Raw genomic sequence first — 20,327 nt, forward strand, 5'->3', positions numbered from 1 at the left:
GTCCCTTGGGACTTGGTCCACACCCAGACCTCCTTAGGGAGCGCGGGCCTGCGTCACACACCCCCTCCTCTGGCTCCTCCCAGGCAGGCCCACACAAGGTGGGAACGTGAGGGGGCGGGGCCAGACTCAGAGCGTCTGAGCCAATCGCCCGGCGGGAGGCGCCCAGCCAATAGTAGAGGCACTCCAGGGCCCGGGGGCGGGGCCCTAGAGAGGAGCGGTGGGGTCATAGGTCACTGGGCGGGCTGGGGGCGGGGCCCGCGGCACGGACCTGGGCTGAACGGCAGTGGCCGGAGCAGTCTGGTCGATGATGGCGGCGGCTGTGGCTACTACGGCAGCGGCGGCCCCGGCGCCGGCGGCCGGCGCGGAAGGCGCCACCTCAGTGCACTGGTTCCGCAAGGGGCTGCGGCTCCACGACAACCCGGCGCTGCTGGCGGCCGTGCGCGGGGCGCATTGCGTGCGTTGCGTTTACATCCTCGACCCTTGGTTCGCGGCCTCCTCCTCAGTCGGGATCAACCGATGGAGGTGAAGGGGTCTGGGGTGGGGTCGCGTGCTCGGGGGACACAGTCTGGCCTCTAGGACGCCCGCTGTCAGAGGAGGGACTCTGCCCCGAGTCCCTCTGCCGGAAGACCCCGGTCTGAGGGAGGTGGGGCAGGGGGACGGAGCCAGGTTTCCGGAGAGGAGAAGCCGGGACGAGGGAAGCAATTAGTCCCCGTTCCTGGGTGGCCCAGGGCGCGTTCGCACTGCGCATTATTCTCTTTGGTTCTCATGGCATTCCTGTGGGACAGAGATCCTGATCCCCATTGCACAGATGAGACTCTTGAGCCCTAAAGACATAAAGTTGACCTGCCCAAGGACTTGGAGCCAGTGAGTGGCAGAACGGAGACTCCTGGTCCTGGGCACTCGGCGGCGGTGTACTCAGGTAGGGGAAGACAAGAGCTATTGTGTAAAGTCAGGAACAGGTTTCTGAATTGATAGCACAGCATATGCCTGTATTCTTCAGGCATTGCTGGGCTCCTGAAGGTCATCTTTAAGCCTCTGGTGTGTTTCAATCTATCTCTTTACCTATCCTGGTTTCCCTCCAAGACCATCCTGTCTCTGGAGGTATCTAGAGACTCTAGCTTAGCATTATATAAGGCAAGTGCCATCTCCCCTTTATTACAGATACAGACCCCAACGGCATGTTCAGTTAGAGGCACTTTGTGTCCAGAGAGCAGAGAGCGGTACTTAACCCAATTTGGAGGATTCCCTCAGCAGTTACGGGGCTTGCTAGAAAAAAAAGCAAACAAAGTGTCCCTTCTTTCCTCCTCTTCTCATGAGATTGATTTTAAAGGACAGTTGAGCCATGATAGATAAGACTTTTATCAGCTGATGTGCTAAGGATTAGGGAGCAGGAAAGCTATGATGATAGCAAGGGCCCCTCTTTGATGACTCCCAGGAGATTAAGTCGACAGGATCATGGGAAAAGATTGATGGTGTGTAGTGTGTGGTGTCTGTAGTTGATGTTTTCTCTGTAATCAGTGTTTAAAACCAAGGAGTCCTGAGACATTGTGTACCCATCTCTAACATGCCCCGCAGCAGTCCTTTGGCTTGTTTGCACTGTTCTGGAGGATGTTTGCTTGTGGCCTTGTTGCACTGAGGGGCAGGGTTATTCCCAGGGCATGCTGGCTCTCCACCATTCTTTCCTCTCCCAGGTGTGTGCCCTGCTAGGAAAGTGAATGCTCCTAGCAGTGGGTCTATTAAATGCCCACCTCCTGCCCCATTTATATAGAGGGAGTGACTAAAGATAGTCCTGTGGAGAGCCTGCCCACACAGTTTTCAGGCTGCTCTATTGCTCTGCCTTTGCTCCAGTTTCTATAGATAGGAGGTTGGGTTTGACAAATAACCTTAAACCACCGACTATGCCTAAGATGGACCAAGTCTGAGACTTTGCCCCTCTGCCAATGGCAGTGTGCCAATCAGAGCAGAGTAAATAGAATCCAGACTACTTGCTTGTTACATTGCCAGGAAGGAGTTTCTTCTTCTATTGGGTTTTGGGGGACATTGCGTAGGACTCCCTGCTCCTTTGTGGCAATGGAGATTAAAAATCAACAACAAAACCTCTGTTGCTAATTAAACTCAGTTTCACTAGAAACTAGGTTTATGGATTCTTGTCACCCTCTTGTGATTGTGCTTTTGAGCAAGTGAAAGAAAAGGGATGTGGCAGCTCAGATGTCTGCGTCAAATCCTGAAGTCAGAGGCCATGTAGGAATGCAAGTGTTAATTGAGCAATTATTTAATGAGCGCCTAATATCTGCCAAGCACTGCTCTAGGTGCTGCTAGCGACACAGCAGTGAACAAGCAGATGCAGTGTTGAGAGCTCCTGGAGCCTACATTTTCATGGAAGAAGACAAGTCAACAACCATAATTTAGTAGAACTAGGTGCCATGAAGTAAATAAAATAGGGAGACAGACTCAAGCCGTGTTTCTCAACCTTACTGCACATGGGAATCACCTAAGGATCTTTAAGAGATGCCTGGGCCCCCTTCTCTCCCAATTCTGATTTCATTGTTCTGGGTTATGGCCTGGGCATTAGGGTCTTTAAAGCTGCCATGTGCAGCAAAGCCAGAGAAGCACTGGACTTGAGAACCCCAGACCTGAGCCCGACAACTTGGGATATGTGTTGCAGTGCATTGGTGGGAGGTTTGATTTGTTTTGGCAACAGAAGAAAGAGGTGAAATAACACAGAACAAATCGAATACGATAACTGCTGCTGGGCCTGGACACAGACACACTCCTACCACCTACCCGCCGCCACGCTCTTTGCTCCCAGGATCAGAATGAGATCAGAACTGCAGACTGTTTCATGCTGTTGCGGTTTGGGAGGAGTGACAGAGCCAGCCGTACCTCTGCATAACTCCAATATGTGTAATCTTCCAGTGGCTGTTTCTGGGTCTGGAAGTCATCTGGGAGAATTGTGCTGTAGCATAACATCATAGCTCTGCAAATACTTCTGTTGCTGCCTCTGAGAACCCTCCCTACGAAGAGTGGGCCCTGGGCCATCTTCAGGAGATGGGGGAAATCAAAATCTGTATCTCCATTATCCTCCTTCACTTTCTACACTCACTCCTACACAGCATTTTTCAGCAGATGAATCAGATTAAAATAACCATGAATGGCACTTTCTAAGAGCAAAAGTGGACAGAGGAAGGCAACCAAGAATGTGCATATTATTAGCATAGGAGGAGGGCTAGCAGACTCCTTGCCTTGGTAGTAGTGGGAAGTTTATAGGGTAATTGTAGCAATATGAGCCTCAGGATTTTTTTTGTCAAGTATTAGTTAGCTAAGCCCTTTGCCATTGCCCCCAGACCCACTGTCCTCAAATTTACTGCATCTGGAAGGAAGTATTGCAGTGAGAACCAAACACTCACCCAAAAAAAGGGGAGGGGGTGGAATGTGAGCCGCTTCTAGATTTTAAAATGGGTACTCAAAATAGATCCTTGTGGTTTTTCCTTACCTTTCTCTCCCTACTGCAACCTAGGTAAGTGTTGGCAACAATTCCCCTCACTCTGAGTCATTTTCTCTGTGGCTCTTTGCTGCACCTGTGTTCAGGAGCTTTTGGGACAGAGGGAGTTGATAGAAATAAAATCTCAGCACACATTGCTCAGAATTAAAAATGAGGTGACCTGGGAATACCCCCACCCCCATCCCGAATACCTGGTGAGAGGTGTGTCCCTCTTCCCAGTGCTGTTAGCTCAACGCTGTTGGACTGTCCACGTTGGGTGTGTCCTCCCTGGAACCTGGTCAGCAAGAGGGGAATTGAGAACTGTGGTCTACTGGCAAGGATATTTGAGTTTCTCGGAACTGTTTATACTGGTACCCAAGGGAGTCACTTTACTCTTCTGCTGCTGAGGAGATGTTTCCATTTGCCCAAATGGGACGAAAACTTTCATCTTCATCTTTCTCTTTGAAATTAGGAAAGAATAAATATATTTTTATTCGAGTGATACTTAGAGATCAGTCTCTGCTATGGATTGTGGGTTTGGGGTATACTTTTCCATGGGGTTCTCTTAATTACTTAGGAGAAATTAATTTCTATTAATATCTTATGTAGCCAGTCTGGGCCAGCCAATGATGTCATCATTACAGTTAAATAACCTTGGCTTGAAGCAGAGAAACTTGGTCAAGGACAGTCTAGACCCAAAAAAAGAGTTCACTGTCCTCCCTCCTCCTATTAATAACAAATAAACAAAACATTCCTCAACAGTTCTGCCATTTCTAGAGAAGTCTTTCACTAAAGATCTGCCTGTCTTATTTTAAAGGGCTAGCTCCATGGAGTCCCTGAATTACTGAGTCCTTTCAGTATTTTTGGAAATTTCCGATTTGGTTTCCTCCAGTTGTCTGCTGCTGGTTCCAGAGCACTTACGTAATGCAGCTCAGCTATGCATGTTGTTTAATCCAAAGGGTGAGCTTAAACTGTTCACACATGACCATGTGCTCTAAATTTCAGCATGTGAGCTCAGTTTAGGGCTGCCAAAGGTGAGCTGCCTGCCCAGACACTGCCACCTCCAATGCCCAGGCCCGTTGTCTTTAGAGGCTCCCCTCATGGGAGTAAAGAGAAACTGGCCACGTGGAGAGGAGGGCTCTAGGGGAGAACAAAGGCCCAAGGTTCTCTCTGGTGGAAGGATGTGCCCACTGGCCCCAGTGGGCGTTTGCCCAGTAGCAGCCCTGCTCCCTGTTCCTTTGGTGTTATGCAGAGCATCCTTTGGCTGGCCTCACAGGTGATGCCCTAGCAGTAGCTGCCCTTTCTCTGCCTGGAGGCTTGGACTCCTGGGTCAGGTCATCGTGAGGCCTCCCTTCCTGGAGGAGCCCTGGAGGGCTTGACTCTGGAGGGAAGTTGGAAGTAACAGCACTTCTAGAGAGCCAAAGAGAAGGCAGAAACCAGGATCTCAAAGAAAGGATGTTTAGTAGAAACAAACTAGAAGCAAAGAAAGGCAACTTGGAAATAGAAGCTTGAGGTAAAGTTCAGTTTTCTGGGACAGTGCTTCTGAAACTTCTATGTGCAAAGGAATCACCAGGGGATCTTACTAAAATGCAGATTCTGATTCTGGAGGTCTGGGAGGAGCCTGAGATTCTGTATTTCAGCAAGCTTCTGAATGATTCACAGCTGTTGATCCCCCAGAGGAGCAGAGATTTGGGACAGAGGTGCTGGCCTTTGAATTGGGCTGTAGTGCTCCCTGATGGCGGAGTCCCCAGCAGCACAGCCTCAGTACTGGGGGGCAGGGGGTGGGGGGAGTCCTGGTCGAGAGGCAGGAGAGCCTGCTGGTTAAGAATGCAAATGCCAAACCACACTGCCCTGGTTTGAATTCTGGCCGCTTGTTAGGTGGATGATTTTGGACAAATTAGTTAATCTCTCTGTGCCTCAGTTTCCTCATCTGTAAAATGGGAATAATGGTAGTATCTACTTCATAGGACTGTTTGAGAATTAAGTGAGGTGATGTATGTAAAACAAGTAGAACCATGCCTGGTTCATTGTAAATGCTCATCAGGCGTGAGTTGTTGCTATTATTATCATTTTTATCACTTGGTTGCTAAGTTCACAGTCGTGCCTTTTGCTCCCTGCCTTGACATCTCTTGTCAAAGAAGAAAAGGGCTCTCGTGGAGTTATCTGTACCTCAGAGATGCTGCAGGGAATCTCTCCTTTTAATAAATGAGATCTCAAAATAAAGTCTGCAGGAGGCAGCTGGAACCTAGCTTTCACATGCATGCCAGTCTCATTTGTCACTTCAAATCAAAGTCCTCTGCAGCCTAGTGGACTATGGATGATGAGGCCCCTAGAGAGCTTGGCAGGGACATTCCTGGGAGCCCCAGATGGAGGACCCTCTGCCCTGGGGTTGTGGAATTTAAGTCCCCAGGTGTCTCTAGGCCAGCTACCTGGCAGGACTCAGGTTTCAGGTGCCATGGAGGCTGTTTTCATGGGTCTCTCTTATTTTCCTCCAGAGAGGAGGGTGAGGCCTGGGAGGAGGCCAACACAAGTACGTCACTCTGTCTCAGCTTTCCTCTTCTGAGGGTGTCAGTGTTTCAAAAACAGAAATTCGCAGAGGTGGAGCTTGGGGTTTACATAAAGCAGCATTCAGCCTGTCAGTCTCCCATCATAACCCCTTGGAGAGTCTCTGCATGCTCGCTAGCTAGCACGACACCCCAGGCTGAGCCCAGGACTCAGCTCATGCTGGAATGTGGGTCTGTGGCATTCGCTGCCTGGGAGTGTCATGCTATAGACGTCAGAGGCAGCAGCGGGGGCCGGTTCTAGTTGGCAGCCTGGGAGCAGTCGCTGCTTCTGTAAGCTTCCCATAGTCAGGAACGTGATGTGCTGCAGAGGAGCTGCCAGGTTTTATTGCGCTCAAAATAAAACCTGGTGATTCCTGTTGTTGATGGGGCTGGGTAGGAGGCCACCGGGTAGATAGCAGGAGGTATCTGTGAACCAGGCTGACCTGTCAGGGCTTGGTTCCTGAGGAAGAAGATCAGAGCATCAGTGGATTACCTGAAGTCAGGTTTATGTTTGTCAGGGAGAGGGATTCCAAACACATGAGGTCCTGCAAGCATCTCATCCCCTGAAGCAGTGTTTGATGTTCCGCTAAAAGGCAGAAGAAAGGGAACACAGAGAAGAGAACATGGTTCAGAGCCTGACCGACCTAGGTTCCTTTGCCAGCTTTGTCACCCAATAACTATGATCTTAGGCAAATTAATTATCCTTTCTGTGTCTCATTTTCCTCATTATAAAACGAAGCTACTATTTCTCTTCAAAATGTGTTGAGAGAATTGAAAATGCACTTAAAAAGCATAACAGGTATATAATAACATTGATAACATTGGTTGCCTCTGGGGAGGGGAATCAAATTCCTGGAGGACGCAGGAGGAGGAGACCTTTTACTATGTACCCTTTTGTAACTTGAATTTTGAACCACATGAATAGTTAATCTGTTTAAAATGTTAATTATACTTGATTTAAAGATAAAACATATCATAAAATGTATTGATGGAATTTCTCAGAAAGGTAATTATGCCTAACTGAACAGGTGGTAAATTTTTGTGGTCCTATAAAGTAAATAAATAAAACACTGAGGGCTCTCAGGAAATGTTAATTTCCTGTCCCTTTCCCATGGTGATCCAGCTCTCAGGCTAGGTCTTTTGAGTATCTGAAGCTCTCCTGTCTCAACTCCTACCCCCAAAAGCATGGGAGGATATCCTACAGAGAAGTACCTTCGTTGGCATTCTCCTTCTTGGGATGAGGACCTGGTGGCCAGAGCCCTGGGGAGTTCTGGAGAATAAGCTACCCGCCAAATAAAACCCTGGGAACTGGGGCCCAAGCCCACGCTGTGGGGCTGTGGCAATTAGACGTCCGTGCAGCCCAAAGCATGAGTGTGGAAAGACAGGGAGTCTGTTGGACCAGGGTAGGTGAGATTTTCCAGGGCTGTTGCAGTCCTGTTCCTCTAATAGGACCTCAGGCTTCCATACCAAGTATTGCACTTGTTTTTCAGATGGCTTTCCCATCTGTTCTCCCTTTTGATTCTCACAGCCGCCTAGTGATGGGTGGATATTTATACCCAGGGCCTGAGGCTGAGATGGAATAAGTGACTTGCCTCTGATCACAGAGAAACAACAAGAGTAGGAGTAGCTCACACTTATCCCAGGTTTTCTATATGCCAGGCTCCATACTAAATGTTCTTCATTGTTTGCCTTTCTTTTCTTAACGATTCTATGGGGTAGGTACTAACATCAACTTCATATCACAAATTAGGGGGGTAAAAAGCTAAAGAGGTTAAGTAACTGCCTAAAGTCATGCAGCTAGTAAGTGGCAAAGGCAGGATTTCAGTGGAGGCATCCCTCATCCCCTGCCATATCACACCTGGACTAGAACCCAGTAGAACGATGCTGCTTGTCTGGCATAGACAACAAGATACCAGCTTCTCCCTGCTTTGTTAGGAAAGAGAGTGACTCTGTTATGTTGACCACCAACAAGGCCTGTGTGGGTTCTGCAGGTTCCTGCTTCAGTCTCTGGAAGATCTGGACACGAGTTTAAGGAAACTGAACTCCCGCCTGTTTGTAGTCCGGGGACAGCCGGCTGATGTGTTCCCAAGGCTGTTCAAGGTAAGTGTACAGAGTCGAAGAGAAGACAGAGAGTCTGCTCCTCGGGGTTCCCTGCAGACTGAGTGAGACAGTGTTCTGACTGAGGAAGTGGGAATGGTCGGGGCTAGTCTGACCACTGCTGCTTGGGAAGTTGGGAGCAAATGTAGCCGGTCAGCTGCCAACAGAATGGAAACTGTGTTAAGGAAAAATTCTGTGAAAGCAAGGAAATTTTCTTGTTGGAAAGTTCCCAGCTTAGTCCAGACATGGATGTGGCAAGTTATTCCACCCCTGATGCCACTGGCTTCCTTGGATGTTTTCTTGGCTCTCGCCGGCAGGATTTATTAGGAGGCCAGGAGTTGAGGGTGAGGTTTCCGGTTTAGCAAGGGGCGTTTCCTGTCTTGCTTTGCTCTGCCTATTGGAAAAAAAAGTCAGCCTCTCTGAGGGAACTTCCCTGCTTCCTCCAGAGTAAATGAATGATAAACTCTTCATTTGGGTACGACGTAGGCCTCTGTGCTGTATCGGGTAGCCAGCCCACTTTCCCCAGCCCCTTTACAAAGCACATCTTTTAAGGCCCAGACAGAAGCAGAAGTGCTCACGGAGAGAGGCTGTAGGACAGTCTCGCCTCATCCTCAGCAGAGCACAATTGTTTTATGCCCTCTCCACCCTACAGCTTCCTTCCCTACTCTTCCTGGGGGGAAAGATTAATGTCAAGGCAAGTAGCTTAGTAAACTCTTCATCGTTCATTTCACGTCCCCATCCCCATCCCCCCCACAGGCAAACACACACACACAAACCACACAATGCTGATAATAGCCAGCACTCATTGAGGGCTGCCTATGAGTCAAGCACTGTTCTAGGTAAGTGCTTTACGTACATTAATTCTCATACTCACAGCAGCCCTAACAGGTAGGTACTGCTGTCTGTATTCTGCAGATGAGAAAGCAATGCTTGTCCGTGGTCATGAAGCTGAGCAGTGGTGGTCTAAGATTTGAGTCCAGGCTCTGACTCCAGAGTTGTGTTCTTAACCAACATACTGTTAAACGCTTTCGCCTTTCCTCCCTCTGCATTGTCCCCCCTCTCCCAGCACCTCATAGTCCAACCCAGTAATACCCCAGAGATACAGAGAGATCATTCACTCATTCATTTATTCATTTACTGCATATTTATTGAGTTTCTACTATGTACTAGGCCCCATACGAGGTCCTAGGGTAATGAAGACTGAAACAGCATGGTTTTTGCTCTGAGAGTTCACACTCTAATAGAGGAAACCAGCAAGTAATGGGCAACTTCATTGCCATGGGATAAATGTTGTGATGGAAAACAGGCAAGGTGTTGGAGAATCATACTGAATGAGGTCAAGGAAGGCTTCTTGGAGAAGGTTGCATCTAATAATAACATTTTTATTATTCACAGAATTACAAGTATTTAACAGTGTAATCTATATGAATCTCTAAGCATGGTGCTTGGCTCATAGTAAGCTCAGTAAATGTTTAATGCTGTTATTCTTGGACGAGGGATACCCAGCCCTGCTCTCAGGACCCACACCCAACAGCAAGGCTGGGTCACGGGACCAGACTGGCCTGTGCATGCCTGTGCATGCCGAGGACATTAGCCCCAGGGGGTTAAGAGTTTTAAAGGAATGTGACCAAAGACTTTGGTTGGAATGTGGTTTCCTTTTTGCTAGTTGCATGTTCTCAGGCTTTCTGTCGGTTATATCTACAATCTTTCATTGGACCAGCTTTCTCAGAGCCTTGCCAGGAAATTTAGAAATTTCTACCAGAAATGACTAAAGATTTGGAAAAGAATTCCCTTCCTTTTAAACATGTGGCTCCTGTGGTCTGATTTCTCTGACCTCTGGGCTAAGGGCTGCTCCTCCTTCCCCGACTCTCTGAGAGCTGGAGCCTGTTAGCTCTGTTTGCTCCTAGCCTCAGGAGTGTTGCTGTGGAAACTATTAGGACACTTCACATAGCTCAAGTCTGCCAAGAAAACTAGGCCATAAGTTTGCAGGGCCTGAAGAGCTCTGGGAAAGATTTGCCGAGCAGGCGGGAGGTGGTGATCTTGTCCCCTGCTGTCTCCACCAGTGACTCAGTGCCTCTTTCAGGGACTGTGGGCTCCCCTGGGAGCGCTGTATTTATAGCCTCCTGCTGCATTTTCCTACCTCAAGGACACAGCAAGTACACAGAGCTGCCCCTCTCTGTCTGGATTCTACAGAGACCATGAGCCTCAGGGCGCAGTGTTGCAGGCTGTTAGCCTCACCCCAGAGGCCTGCCCTCCTCAAACCTTGTGGACCTCAGATTGTTGGCTTTCCAGTTCAAATCACTGTCTCTGGTTAGTTCTGTAGCCCATTCTGACAGGTCTACAGACTTGCTGTGTTCCCACCCAGGAAGGAGCTGAGTGCCCAGTTTCTTCCTCCTTCCCAAACAGTGTTGAGCCTAATAGATTCTCCCCCCACAGGAATGGGGGGTGACCCGCTTGACCTTTGAATATGACTCTGAACCCTTTGGGAAAGAACGGGACGCAGCCATCATGAAGATGGCCAAGGAGGCTGGTGTGGAGGTGGTGACCGAGAACTCTCATACTCTCTATGACCTGGACAGGTGAGAGATGGGTCCCAGGGGTCAGGTTGCCAATTGTGGGAGTTGGTGATTTGGGCCCCTGCTGAGTGGAAGTCAGGGAGGGTCAGCAATAGGGCCCCCTGACACATGAGGTATGGCATTTTCTAGAAGCTGGAGGAGACTGTAGAGTTGGGGCCTGTAGAACAGGTCAGAGAGCTTACCTGATTGGGGTGCAAAGAGGCTTATTAGGCCCAAGGGACGGAAGCAGTGAGGATCACCACTCAGGGTCTTCATAGATCTGCTTCTAATATGCTCCAGGCCTGTCCACTCCACATACTCCCATTTCCATCCTGCTGCTCAGAAACTGCCCTCGGACCTCAGTAGACCCTGTCTGTTGCCCCCCCAAAAGATCTCTGTTCTCATAGGCCCAGTTTCTGTTCCTGAAATGCTTTCCCTGGTCTCCCCCGGCTATCTAGGTTTCCAGGCCATGCATTTAGATGTTGCTCAGGAGGCTCCAGAGATCCCTGCAGAGAGCTGCTAACTACAGAGTAGCCTCCTTCCCTCCAGGAAGTGCCCCTGTGCTTTCAGAGAGGCTGGGAGGAAACCCTCTCCTCCCCTTCCCTTCCCGAGCTGTCAGCGCCTGGTGCTGCTGCTGCTGCCAAGCCCTCAGCCAGCAGCCACCGGGCCCCCCTTCCCCTGACCCAGTGGTGGCTGCCAGGAGGCCGGGTCACACAGCTCTGCATGTGAGCTGGGCTCTCAGGAGCTGCTGGGTGTGGAGCTCCTCCTCCTGCCACGTGCTGGAGGAGGGGGAGGTACTGTAGGGGCAGCAGCCAACCTTGTATCTCCCAAACGGAGGGGAGGAGAGAGAAACTAAGAAATGAGCTTGCCAGGCAAGCCAGCAAGCCCAGTCTTGCATAAGCTGTTTCTTGGCCAACAAGAGCCCTGGGAGTCTGGCTTCACCTGATCCCAATTCATTCTTATATAAACAGCCTCAATTCTCTTCACTCCCCTGTATCTTTTCTTCTTACCTGAAGGCAGCTGTGTTTTCCCTTGCTCATGAAAAAATACTTGGTAAACTGTAAAAACCCCTTTAAGTTCAGTTGTTGCTATTAATCCCAGCCCTAGCCTCTGTTTTAGGGAAGAGAGGCTTTTCTCCACCTCTCTGTTCTGGTAAGTAGGGCCCAAAAAGGGAGTGATTCTCCAACCAAGGAACATGTTTGCAGCTCTTATCAAAGAACTTCCTCAAGGCTTGTGCTGGGGTAGAGGAAGATCCATGGGGATTCCTGTGGCTTGGACAGACAGGCCAAGTTCCAGGAAGGCCAGTGGGGACTTCTCTGTGATTAGAGAGATGGCCAGGTGCTGTTTTAGGCAGCTCCACCTAGGCACCAGGGAACTGGAATTGAGGCCCAGCTTTGGCCCTGACTTGCTCCATTACCGAAGGCACCTGCTCCAGCCATCTGGGCTTCATCTTCCCTTGTGGTAAAATGGAGATGTAGCCTCCCTTGCCCAGTCCTTTCCGCTCAGGGGTGGGACCCATGAACAGAAGAGGAAAGCCACCCTCCAAGGCTTCAAAGTCTGGGCTGTTTTCTGGGCAGACAGGGACCTGAAATGAAGGACCTTGTGAGTAACATTAGGTGTGCTTTGGGATTCCCAGGATCATTGAGCTGAACGGGCAGAAGCCGCCCCTTACCTACAAGCGCTTTCAGACCATCATCAGCCGCATGGAGCTGCCCAGGAAGCCCGTGGGCTCCGTGACCAGCCAGCAGATGGAGAGCTGCAGGGCCGAGATCCAGGAGAACCATGATGAAACCTTTGGTGTGCCCTCCCTGGAGGAGCTGGGTGCGTACTTCCTGCCCCGAGCTGCTCATGCCAGCACCTCCTTTTTTGTAAAATAACTTACTGGTTTTTTTTCTTTTTTTGGTCAAAGTAATGCATGTTATTATAGACACTTTAGAAAATACAGAGAAATGAAAATGGATAAAACAATCACTATTACTCACCACCCAGAGATAACAACTGTTAATACTGGAGTATGTTCTTCCGATCTTTTTTCTGTTCACATTTATACATAGTCTTCTGTTTCTATTTTATGCCCCTATTTTTGTACCGTTCCCTCTCAGATGATGTCGGCACAGTCTGGTGCTGGCATCAGTGGGTTTCTCAATACCATCGTAACTAGCGTTGCTTGTTGCTTCCCTTTCCTTCTTCTTCAACCCATTTTTTTGATCTGAACAAAGTTAGCCTTTCTCACCTGAAAAACCACAGCTGTTGCCAGCTAACCTGAAAGGGTGAGCAGTCCAGGATTATTCTCACCTGCCCGGAATGATGTGTGGCTGGGATGGGGGAGGCAAGGATAAGAAGAGAAAAGGTCACAGTGGAAGGGTGACTTAGAAAACGCAGAAACATTAACGATTATCTCAGCACCAGTAGCACCAAGAACACTGCGTTCAGTTCCCACAAAGCTCAAAGAGCAAACCAGCGTGTGTAGACTTACTCAGCCGTCACTGGATTGGCCTGACCTTCGGTCCTCTGACCTGCTGCTCTTCATGTAGGGTTCCCCACTGAAGGACTTGGCCCAGCTGTTTGGCAGGGAGGAGAGACGGAAGCTCTGGCCCGCCTGGATAAGCACCTGGAGCGGAAGGTATGGCCCTGTTTCTGAGACACAGAACTTTGGGTGCTGACACCCATGCAGCTAGGGAGATGGGGTCAGGTTCATGCCCCTCAGGGCCTCTTAGCTCAAACTGTTGAAAAATGAAGTGTCTTCTGTGTGGCAACAACAACTACAATAATAGCAGCTACTGTTCGGTGAGTGCTCACCAGGTGCTGGCCACTGGGCTGAGCATCTTTGGGTTAAGCACCTGCTTGCATTACTTCCTTTCATCTTTCCAGCAGCCCTACAAGATAGGTATTAAGCTCTCCATTTGACAGATTAGGAAATTACGGCTTAGGTTAAGTAACTTGTCTGAGGCCGCATAGTTACTAAGTAGTAGAGTGAGATCTTGTTCTGTGTGATTCTAAAAACTTAACGCTAGATTGCTTTCCTTTCATCTGTGTGCAGATTCCCTTTACAGATAGGGTATCTGGTCAGTAAAGCCCATAAGACTAATTGTTTTGTGTTCATGTGTCCCCCCACTTTTTGCTGGTTCTCCTCCAAGGCATTGCTTTCCATTTGCTTGGCACAGAGAATGAATGGCCCACCTCCCAGTGAAGCGGGAATTGGCAAGGGGAAGGAGAGAGGCCGAGGCCCCAGAGACACTCCTCGACAATGCACGTGCCCCCACCACCCTGGGACTAGAACAGCAGAGAAGGTTCTCACAACTGAGAACAGTCAGCTCCCATTTCTTGCCCCCTGCAGCTGGTTTATAGAACAACTTGTTCTATTCCTGCTCGGATGGCTGGGCATTTGGCCCAACAGCCAAGTGATAACAGTGGAACAAGGAGGCTGAGACAGGCCTATGTGGAAAGAATGCTTCCCAGCAGGGAGGGCATGCCATGGGCCCAGCCTCCCCAAGGCCCAGCAACCTTCATGTCTCCATCTGGGTGTTACCATCAGACAGGGCCAAAAGCAAGCTCCAGTGACTGAAAAGAGCTAGTGTCCAAGGGCTATGGGGAACCAGCTGTCTCTGTCCACATCAGCTTTACCCAGAGATCCTTGCGGTCAGTTTGGAGACAAAGGCTGCGCCAAGAGGGCAGAAGGGTGGAGATGACAAATGGGATGGCAAGGATAGAATGAGACTTAAAAGTAAAGAGCTTACCTGTGGCCTGGGCATTATCATCTCCTTAAAAGCCTTTTATAGAGGAATGCCCCTTAGATCACTGCTTCAGGGACTCCTTTTCCGCATACCCCTGGAGGGCCTTTTCGTCAAGGGGCCTTGTATCAGGGCCCTTCAGACTTAGTGGTGGCCAGAGGGAATACTGCATCCTGCACATCTGGGAGAATAAAAGATGCCTGACAGACAGGAGTTTAGCCTGATTTCAGGAGGTTTATTTTAACTTCTTCAGTTCTCCAAGTCTGAAGTGAGCATCTACTCATGTCAGGATGGTCTAGCTACTAGAAAGCCTGCCCAACAAGACAGGCATGGAGTCTGTCTCCAGAAACATGTCTGTAGGAGGTGACAGATTTGAAGCAAGGAATCACAATATGCTGAGGATTAGGAAAGGAATGGTTCAGAGGTTATGGGAGCAAAAGAGCAAGAAGATTATGTTAATCAGTTCTTGTTTGCAAGTTGGCTTTTGAAAAAGAAAGTTATTTAACTCACATAACCAAGAGTCCAGGATGTAGCCTTCAAGCACAGCTGGATCCAGATGTCCAAGTAATGCTACCAGGAATACATTCTCCGTCTCAGCTCTGCCTTTCTCTGTATTATTTCATTCTCAGGCAGGCCTTCCTTGAGCAGTGTCAAAGCTGGTCACCAGCAGCTTATTTTCAACCCGCTTAGTACCACCAGAAGAAATTGTGTGCCTCTGTTCCAAAAGCTTCAGAAAAAGTCCCGAGGAGTGCTTTTAATGGTCTGGCTTGGGTCATGTGACTGTCCCTGACTCAGTCACTATGGCCAGGGAAGGGGGTGCTTTCTCTGGCCAGACTTGCATCTGAGAGTAAGCCCACTCCCAGAGTCAGCAGCGGGCTTAGCTTCACTTTTCCCACTTAAACTGAGATTAGGGAAGGGCTGGGTCACCATAAGAAAATTAGACGCTATTACCAAAAAGGGGAGGCAAACAGTATGATCTTTACCACTGGGTTACCCTATGGTAGATGAGGGCAAGCACCTCTATAAATAGAAAGTGTCCATATTATTAAATGAAATTTATTAAAGGAGAAAAGAATGATGGAATCTTGCAGCCCCCCGTGATGCCACATGATGCATTAATGACTGCTTACACCATGGAGAGTGTCAGATGCTATGTTCCCCCTGTAGTCTTGCCAAAGAGATCAAACCTGAGTCCAGAACAGTCTTTGGTACCAGCCACCAATTTGTAGACCACACACCAGACGGGGGACGTGTTGAACTGTACCATAAGTACACAGCAAAATCCAGGCGGTGGGAATTAGTACATGTCAGACTGCCTGGGTGCCTCCACAGAAAAATCTAAAAGGAGGAGAGAGATATGGCAAGAAATGTGTAGAGTGAAAAAAACTTAAATAACACGTCAAAGTCTTTTAAATGGCCAAGACTAAACTATAGAGCCTCGGGATACAAATTTGGATGAGGAAAAAAATACTTAAAAATGCAAAGGATAATTGAAGAGATAAAGCCCTCCCTTCCAGATGTGCATTGCAAAAATAGAAAAATATAAACATTTTTAAATGCCAGAAAGTGATTATTATAAAAGTTGGACAAGTAGTCATTTATGGGGCAGGCAGGGCACTGTGACTGGTTGGAGCACGTAGATAGGCTTCTTGGGTGGCTGGCAAAGTTCTGATTTTTGCACTTTGGCAGTGGTTGCACAGGTGTTTGTGTTAGAATAGTTCATTAAGCCACACATCCGTGTGATTTCTGTACCTGTGCCTCACTTAAATAGATTTTCAAAGAGAGGTGGGCAAGAATGTGAGCAGTCAAATATACCTCATGTCTGTTAGAGATACTTAACTCAACACCCGAGGGATCACCTGCCAAGGAGGTGGCCTTTAGGTTGAGACTTGAAGGAAGAGTTAAAATTAACCAAGGAAGGGAGAGTGGAAAGGAAGATATCATTCCAGGCCAAGGGAGCTCATGTGCAAAGGCTAGTGAGCATGGTGCTTCAAGAAATAGCAGGAGAAGAAGCTAGAAAGATGGGCCCACATACACTGTCGGGTTAGCTTGTAAGCTGTGTTTAAGATTTGGGACTCTGTCCTAAGAACATCAGGAAGCCCAGTACATGTATTGTCCTCAGATAGGGATTTTAGGAAGGCAGCTGTGCTCACCACTATACCACCAACGCACATGTGGGATAGGGATTTTAAAGAATCACTCTGTTCTCAGTGTGGAGAATGGATTGGAGGGGCACGAGAATTGATGCAGAGAGGTCATTGGGAGACTGTCACAGTTGTCCGTTGTAGATACAGTCTTAGCCTAAACCAAGTTGGTGCCAAAAGAAAAGGACAGATTGGAGAAATACTTGGGCAGTAGAATGGACCAGACCTGGTGAGCGGTGAGTCAAAGATGATGGCCAGGCTTTTGGCTTGGGCAATCAGTTAGATGACAGTGCATTTTCTGAGATAGAGAGTGCCAACAAAAGGGTGGTTTAAAGACAAGAGCCTGTTACCCTTGAGGTCCCTGAAAGGCAATCAAGTAAAGATCTCTGGCAGGAAGTTGGATGGAGTGATCTGGAAGTCTAGGTGAGCAGCCTAGGCTAGAGCTACAGACGTCGTGATCATCTGCAAAGAAATAGTCACGGGAGCCATGGCACTGGATGAGCTCCTGGAGGGAACACAGTTGTTGAGTAGAGGACCTAGGACAGAGCCCTGGGAGGTGAGCACTTAAGGGGTTGGGAGGGGCGGTGGAGCTGGTGAAACACAGAGAGCAGCCAGCCAGGTGAGAGGAAACCGGGAGCTTGTGGCGTCCAGAGGCCAACGGAATGGTGGGTATGGAGATGAGGGGGTGGGAGGTCCGCTGGGTGAGATGCTGCTGGGAGGTCCAAAAATACAGGGAAAGAAAATGCCTGCAGGATTCGGTGGCATGGACATCACAGAGAGTCTGATGGGGGTGCTGAAGGCGGAAGCTAGACTGACGGGTACTAGAGGGTGAAGGTGGGTGTGAGGAAACGGAGGGAGGCTGGCTGTGAAGGGAGGAAAGAGGACCCAAGGGGAGAAGTCCACTGTGACAAGAAGCTCTTTATTTTTGTTTTGTTTTGTTTGCAAAGAAGCAAGATCGTTTTCCCAATGATCTTGGAGTGGACGCCGAAGAGAGGGAGAGATGGAATGTGTAAGAGAAGGAAGAGGGGTGGGCGGGCTCCAGACCTGGGGGTGGAGCTTGGCCTTGGGCAGGGTCACAGGAGGAGCCAGGTATGTGTGAAGGCAGGAAGGTTTGTAGATTCTGTGGCTAAAAGTTGAGGTGTTTCCTACCTAATGGCTTCCATTTCCTTATCATAGGAAGGAAGGTCATCTGCTGAAGGGTGGTGGGGAGTGTGGAATAGAGGTCTGAAGAGGGTGTGAAGTGTGTGAAATAGTCATTGCGAAGAGAAAGAGGGCATTAGGAGTTGAGAAAGAGAAAACAGTTATCAGAGGTAGTGGAAAAGGACTGGAATCCAGAGTCAGTCCCTCCAGCCCTGTCTCTTACCATCTCTATAACCCCAGGAGAGTCACACAACCCTTTGAGCTTTGTTTCCTCGTTTTCAAAAGGAGGTGATGGCATGCTGCCTTGGAGAACCATTTAAGATCAAATGAGAGAACACACATGTCAGCTGTGGAGGTAAAGCGCTCTGCCTGGTGGCAATTGATAAAAACCAGACCAGTGATACTATGTGACAAGTGGCCCCAGAAGTGAATGACTCTGTGGGTCCCCGGAAAAGGGTTTGTTGGCCACTGTTGAACGGGGGGGGAAGTCACCACCATGCAGCTGTAGCCTCAGGGCCCCGTCACCAGAGCAGGGACTGAGCGCTGGTATCTTCTGTAAAGTAGAAGCCCTTTTTCTTCTGTATAATCACAGACCCTTCAGTGCTTTCAGAAGCTTTCGTATCTGTCATTTTACTTAATCCCCAGGAGGTGGAAAATTTTGTCTCACTGAATAGATAAGTAGCTGAGGGACCATGTAACTTGTTATGCTCACACCACAAATTAAATAGTAAAGTCAGGACAAGAACTTGGGCCTCATTCTTTGCTTGGTGGTGGTTCCATCAAAAATTGTGCCAGCGTGAGGGAGCGGAATGACACCGGGCTCACGTGCTGGCACTTTGGCTTTCTGGTCTGCAACCTTAGGCAGATTCCTTGACCACCTGGTGCCTCGGGTTTTTTTCTCTGAAGCATCCAGGTCTGTCCTTTCACCACCTTGTCTTTCTGCTGCAGGCCTGGGTTGCCAACTATGAGAGACCCCGAATGAACGCCAACTCCCTGCTGGCCAGCCCCACGGGCCTCAGCCCCTACCTGCGCTTCGGCTGCCTCTCCTGCCGCCTCTTCTACTACCGCCTGTGGGACCTGTATAAAAAGGTGAGGGGCGGCGAGGGCGGCACCCCCTGCCCTGCTTGCAGCCAAGTGGCCCAGGGCCTCCGGGCCAGTCAGTCACCCCGAAAAGAGGCCTTCCCTCTGGCTTACGTGTGCATACAGTCCAGAGAAGGTGAGGAAGAGGCCACATCCAAGACGTGGCAGAGCCCAGCACAACCCAAACCGCTGATCGAAATAAAATCCAGGTTCTCCAGTGGAGCAGGACAGGCAGAAAAGCCGACCTCAGGGTGTGGCCCTAGGGGTGGCAGGACAGGCGGGTCGATGGGGCCAAGTATGCAGGGTGGGAGGCAGGGAGGGCAAGGCTGGAGGCAGGCCGGAAGTGAAGAGCACAGTGGGCCTCTACAGGGCTGTGCCCAGAGCATTTAAAGGGAAGCGTAGGAGTGGTGATTGCCCATCAGTGATGAGGAAATGACCCAGAGGGCTGAATGCAGGGCCAGATTCGGACTACAGGAAGCTACCCCGATGGTGAGGCACCCACCCCCAGAAGGACAGAGCGCAGCACCTCCAACTATTCAAATTCATCAGATCACCTGTGTCTACATTGTTTCACACTGCTTCCCCATCTTTGCCAATATCTATATTTTGCGGCACAGGATGGCTTTGCCAGTTTGGTGGGTGATCTTGTGATTTTAGGAAGATTATTATTTGCTTGGATCTCTTAATTCCCTCATGGCCCCAGATCAAGGCTACTGGGTGTAACTTTATCTAACCAAAGTCTAGACTGAGCAATTTTTATGCTTGCTGATGGGAAAACTACCTTCAATGTTTAAGAAAGTGGAGCCAAACAGGGCCGGTTGAGGACAAGGATCATGACCAGTCTTGGGGAGCTTAGTTCCCAGTGCAGAGTCCGCAGCAATATCCCTTTCTACTGCCTGACTCTCTGCAGCCATTCTCGTTGCTCAGAGGAGTAACGGGCACAGCCAGGGCCCGGGGTTTCAGTCTGCTGGCACACTGTGGCGCTTCTCCTAGGGCATAGTCCCTTCACGCATCTAGGGGCTTTGGAACCACCGAGTTTGTGGCAGGTTCAGATTCCTCTGTGGGAGAGCCCCGAGTGGCACAGCGCTGAGAGCTGGGCAGGCATTTGTACCCACGAGCTATCCCCACCCCTCAGGTGAAGCGGAACAGCACACCCCCGCTCTCCCTGTTTGGGCAACTCCTGTGGCGAGAGTTCTTCTACACGGCAGCCACCGACAACCCCAGGTTTGACCGCATGGAGGGGAACCCCATCTGCATCCAGATCCCCTGGGACCGCAACCCCGAGGCCCTGGCCAAGTGGGCCGAGGGCAAGACAGGCTTCCCTTGGATTGACGCCATCATGACCCAACTGAGGCAGGAGGGCTGGATCCACCACCTGGCCCGGCACGCCGTGGCCTGCTTCCTCACACGTGGGGACCTCTGGGTCAGCTGGGAGAGCGGGGTCCGGGTGAGTGCTCTCAGCGGGCAGCTGGCCTGTACCCTCTCATCAGCCCAGCTCAGTGCAGCCCCCTTCTGGGCTAGGGGATGGGTTGGGACCCCTGGGCCCAGGAGGTCCC

General features: G+C 49.8%; 1 protein-coding gene across 1 annotated transcript in view; it reads left to right on the plus strand.

The window, feature by feature from the left end:
• The first annotated feature begins 272 nt into the window (after nucleotides 1–272).
• CRY2 (cryptochrome circadian regulator 2) overlaps nucleotides 273–20,327 on the plus strand; it is a 31,918-nt gene continuing 11,863 nt past the window's right edge. The window contains exons 1-7 of the mRNA XM_032488540.1: nucleotides 273–522; nucleotides 8,016–8,124; nucleotides 10,558–10,700; nucleotides 12,313–12,497; nucleotides 13,211–13,299; nucleotides 18,640–18,780; nucleotides 19,907–20,218. Of these exons, the coding sequence (XP_032344431.1) occupies nucleotides 305–522; nucleotides 8,016–8,124; nucleotides 10,558–10,700; nucleotides 12,313–12,497; nucleotides 13,211–13,299; nucleotides 18,640–18,780; nucleotides 19,907–20,218 (1,197 nt within the window). The 5' untranslated portion in view covers nucleotides 273–304. The remainder of the gene's footprint in view (nucleotides 523–8,015; nucleotides 8,125–10,557; nucleotides 10,701–12,312; nucleotides 12,498–13,210; nucleotides 13,300–18,639; nucleotides 18,781–19,906; nucleotides 20,219–20,327) is intronic.

Source organism: Camelus ferus, chromosome 10, assembly GCF_009834535.1.
Source record: "Camelus ferus isolate YT-003-E chromosome 10, BCGSAC_Cfer_1.0, whole genome shotgun sequence".
Lineage (NCBI taxonomy): Eukaryota > Metazoa > Chordata > Mammalia > Artiodactyla > Camelidae > Camelus > Camelus ferus.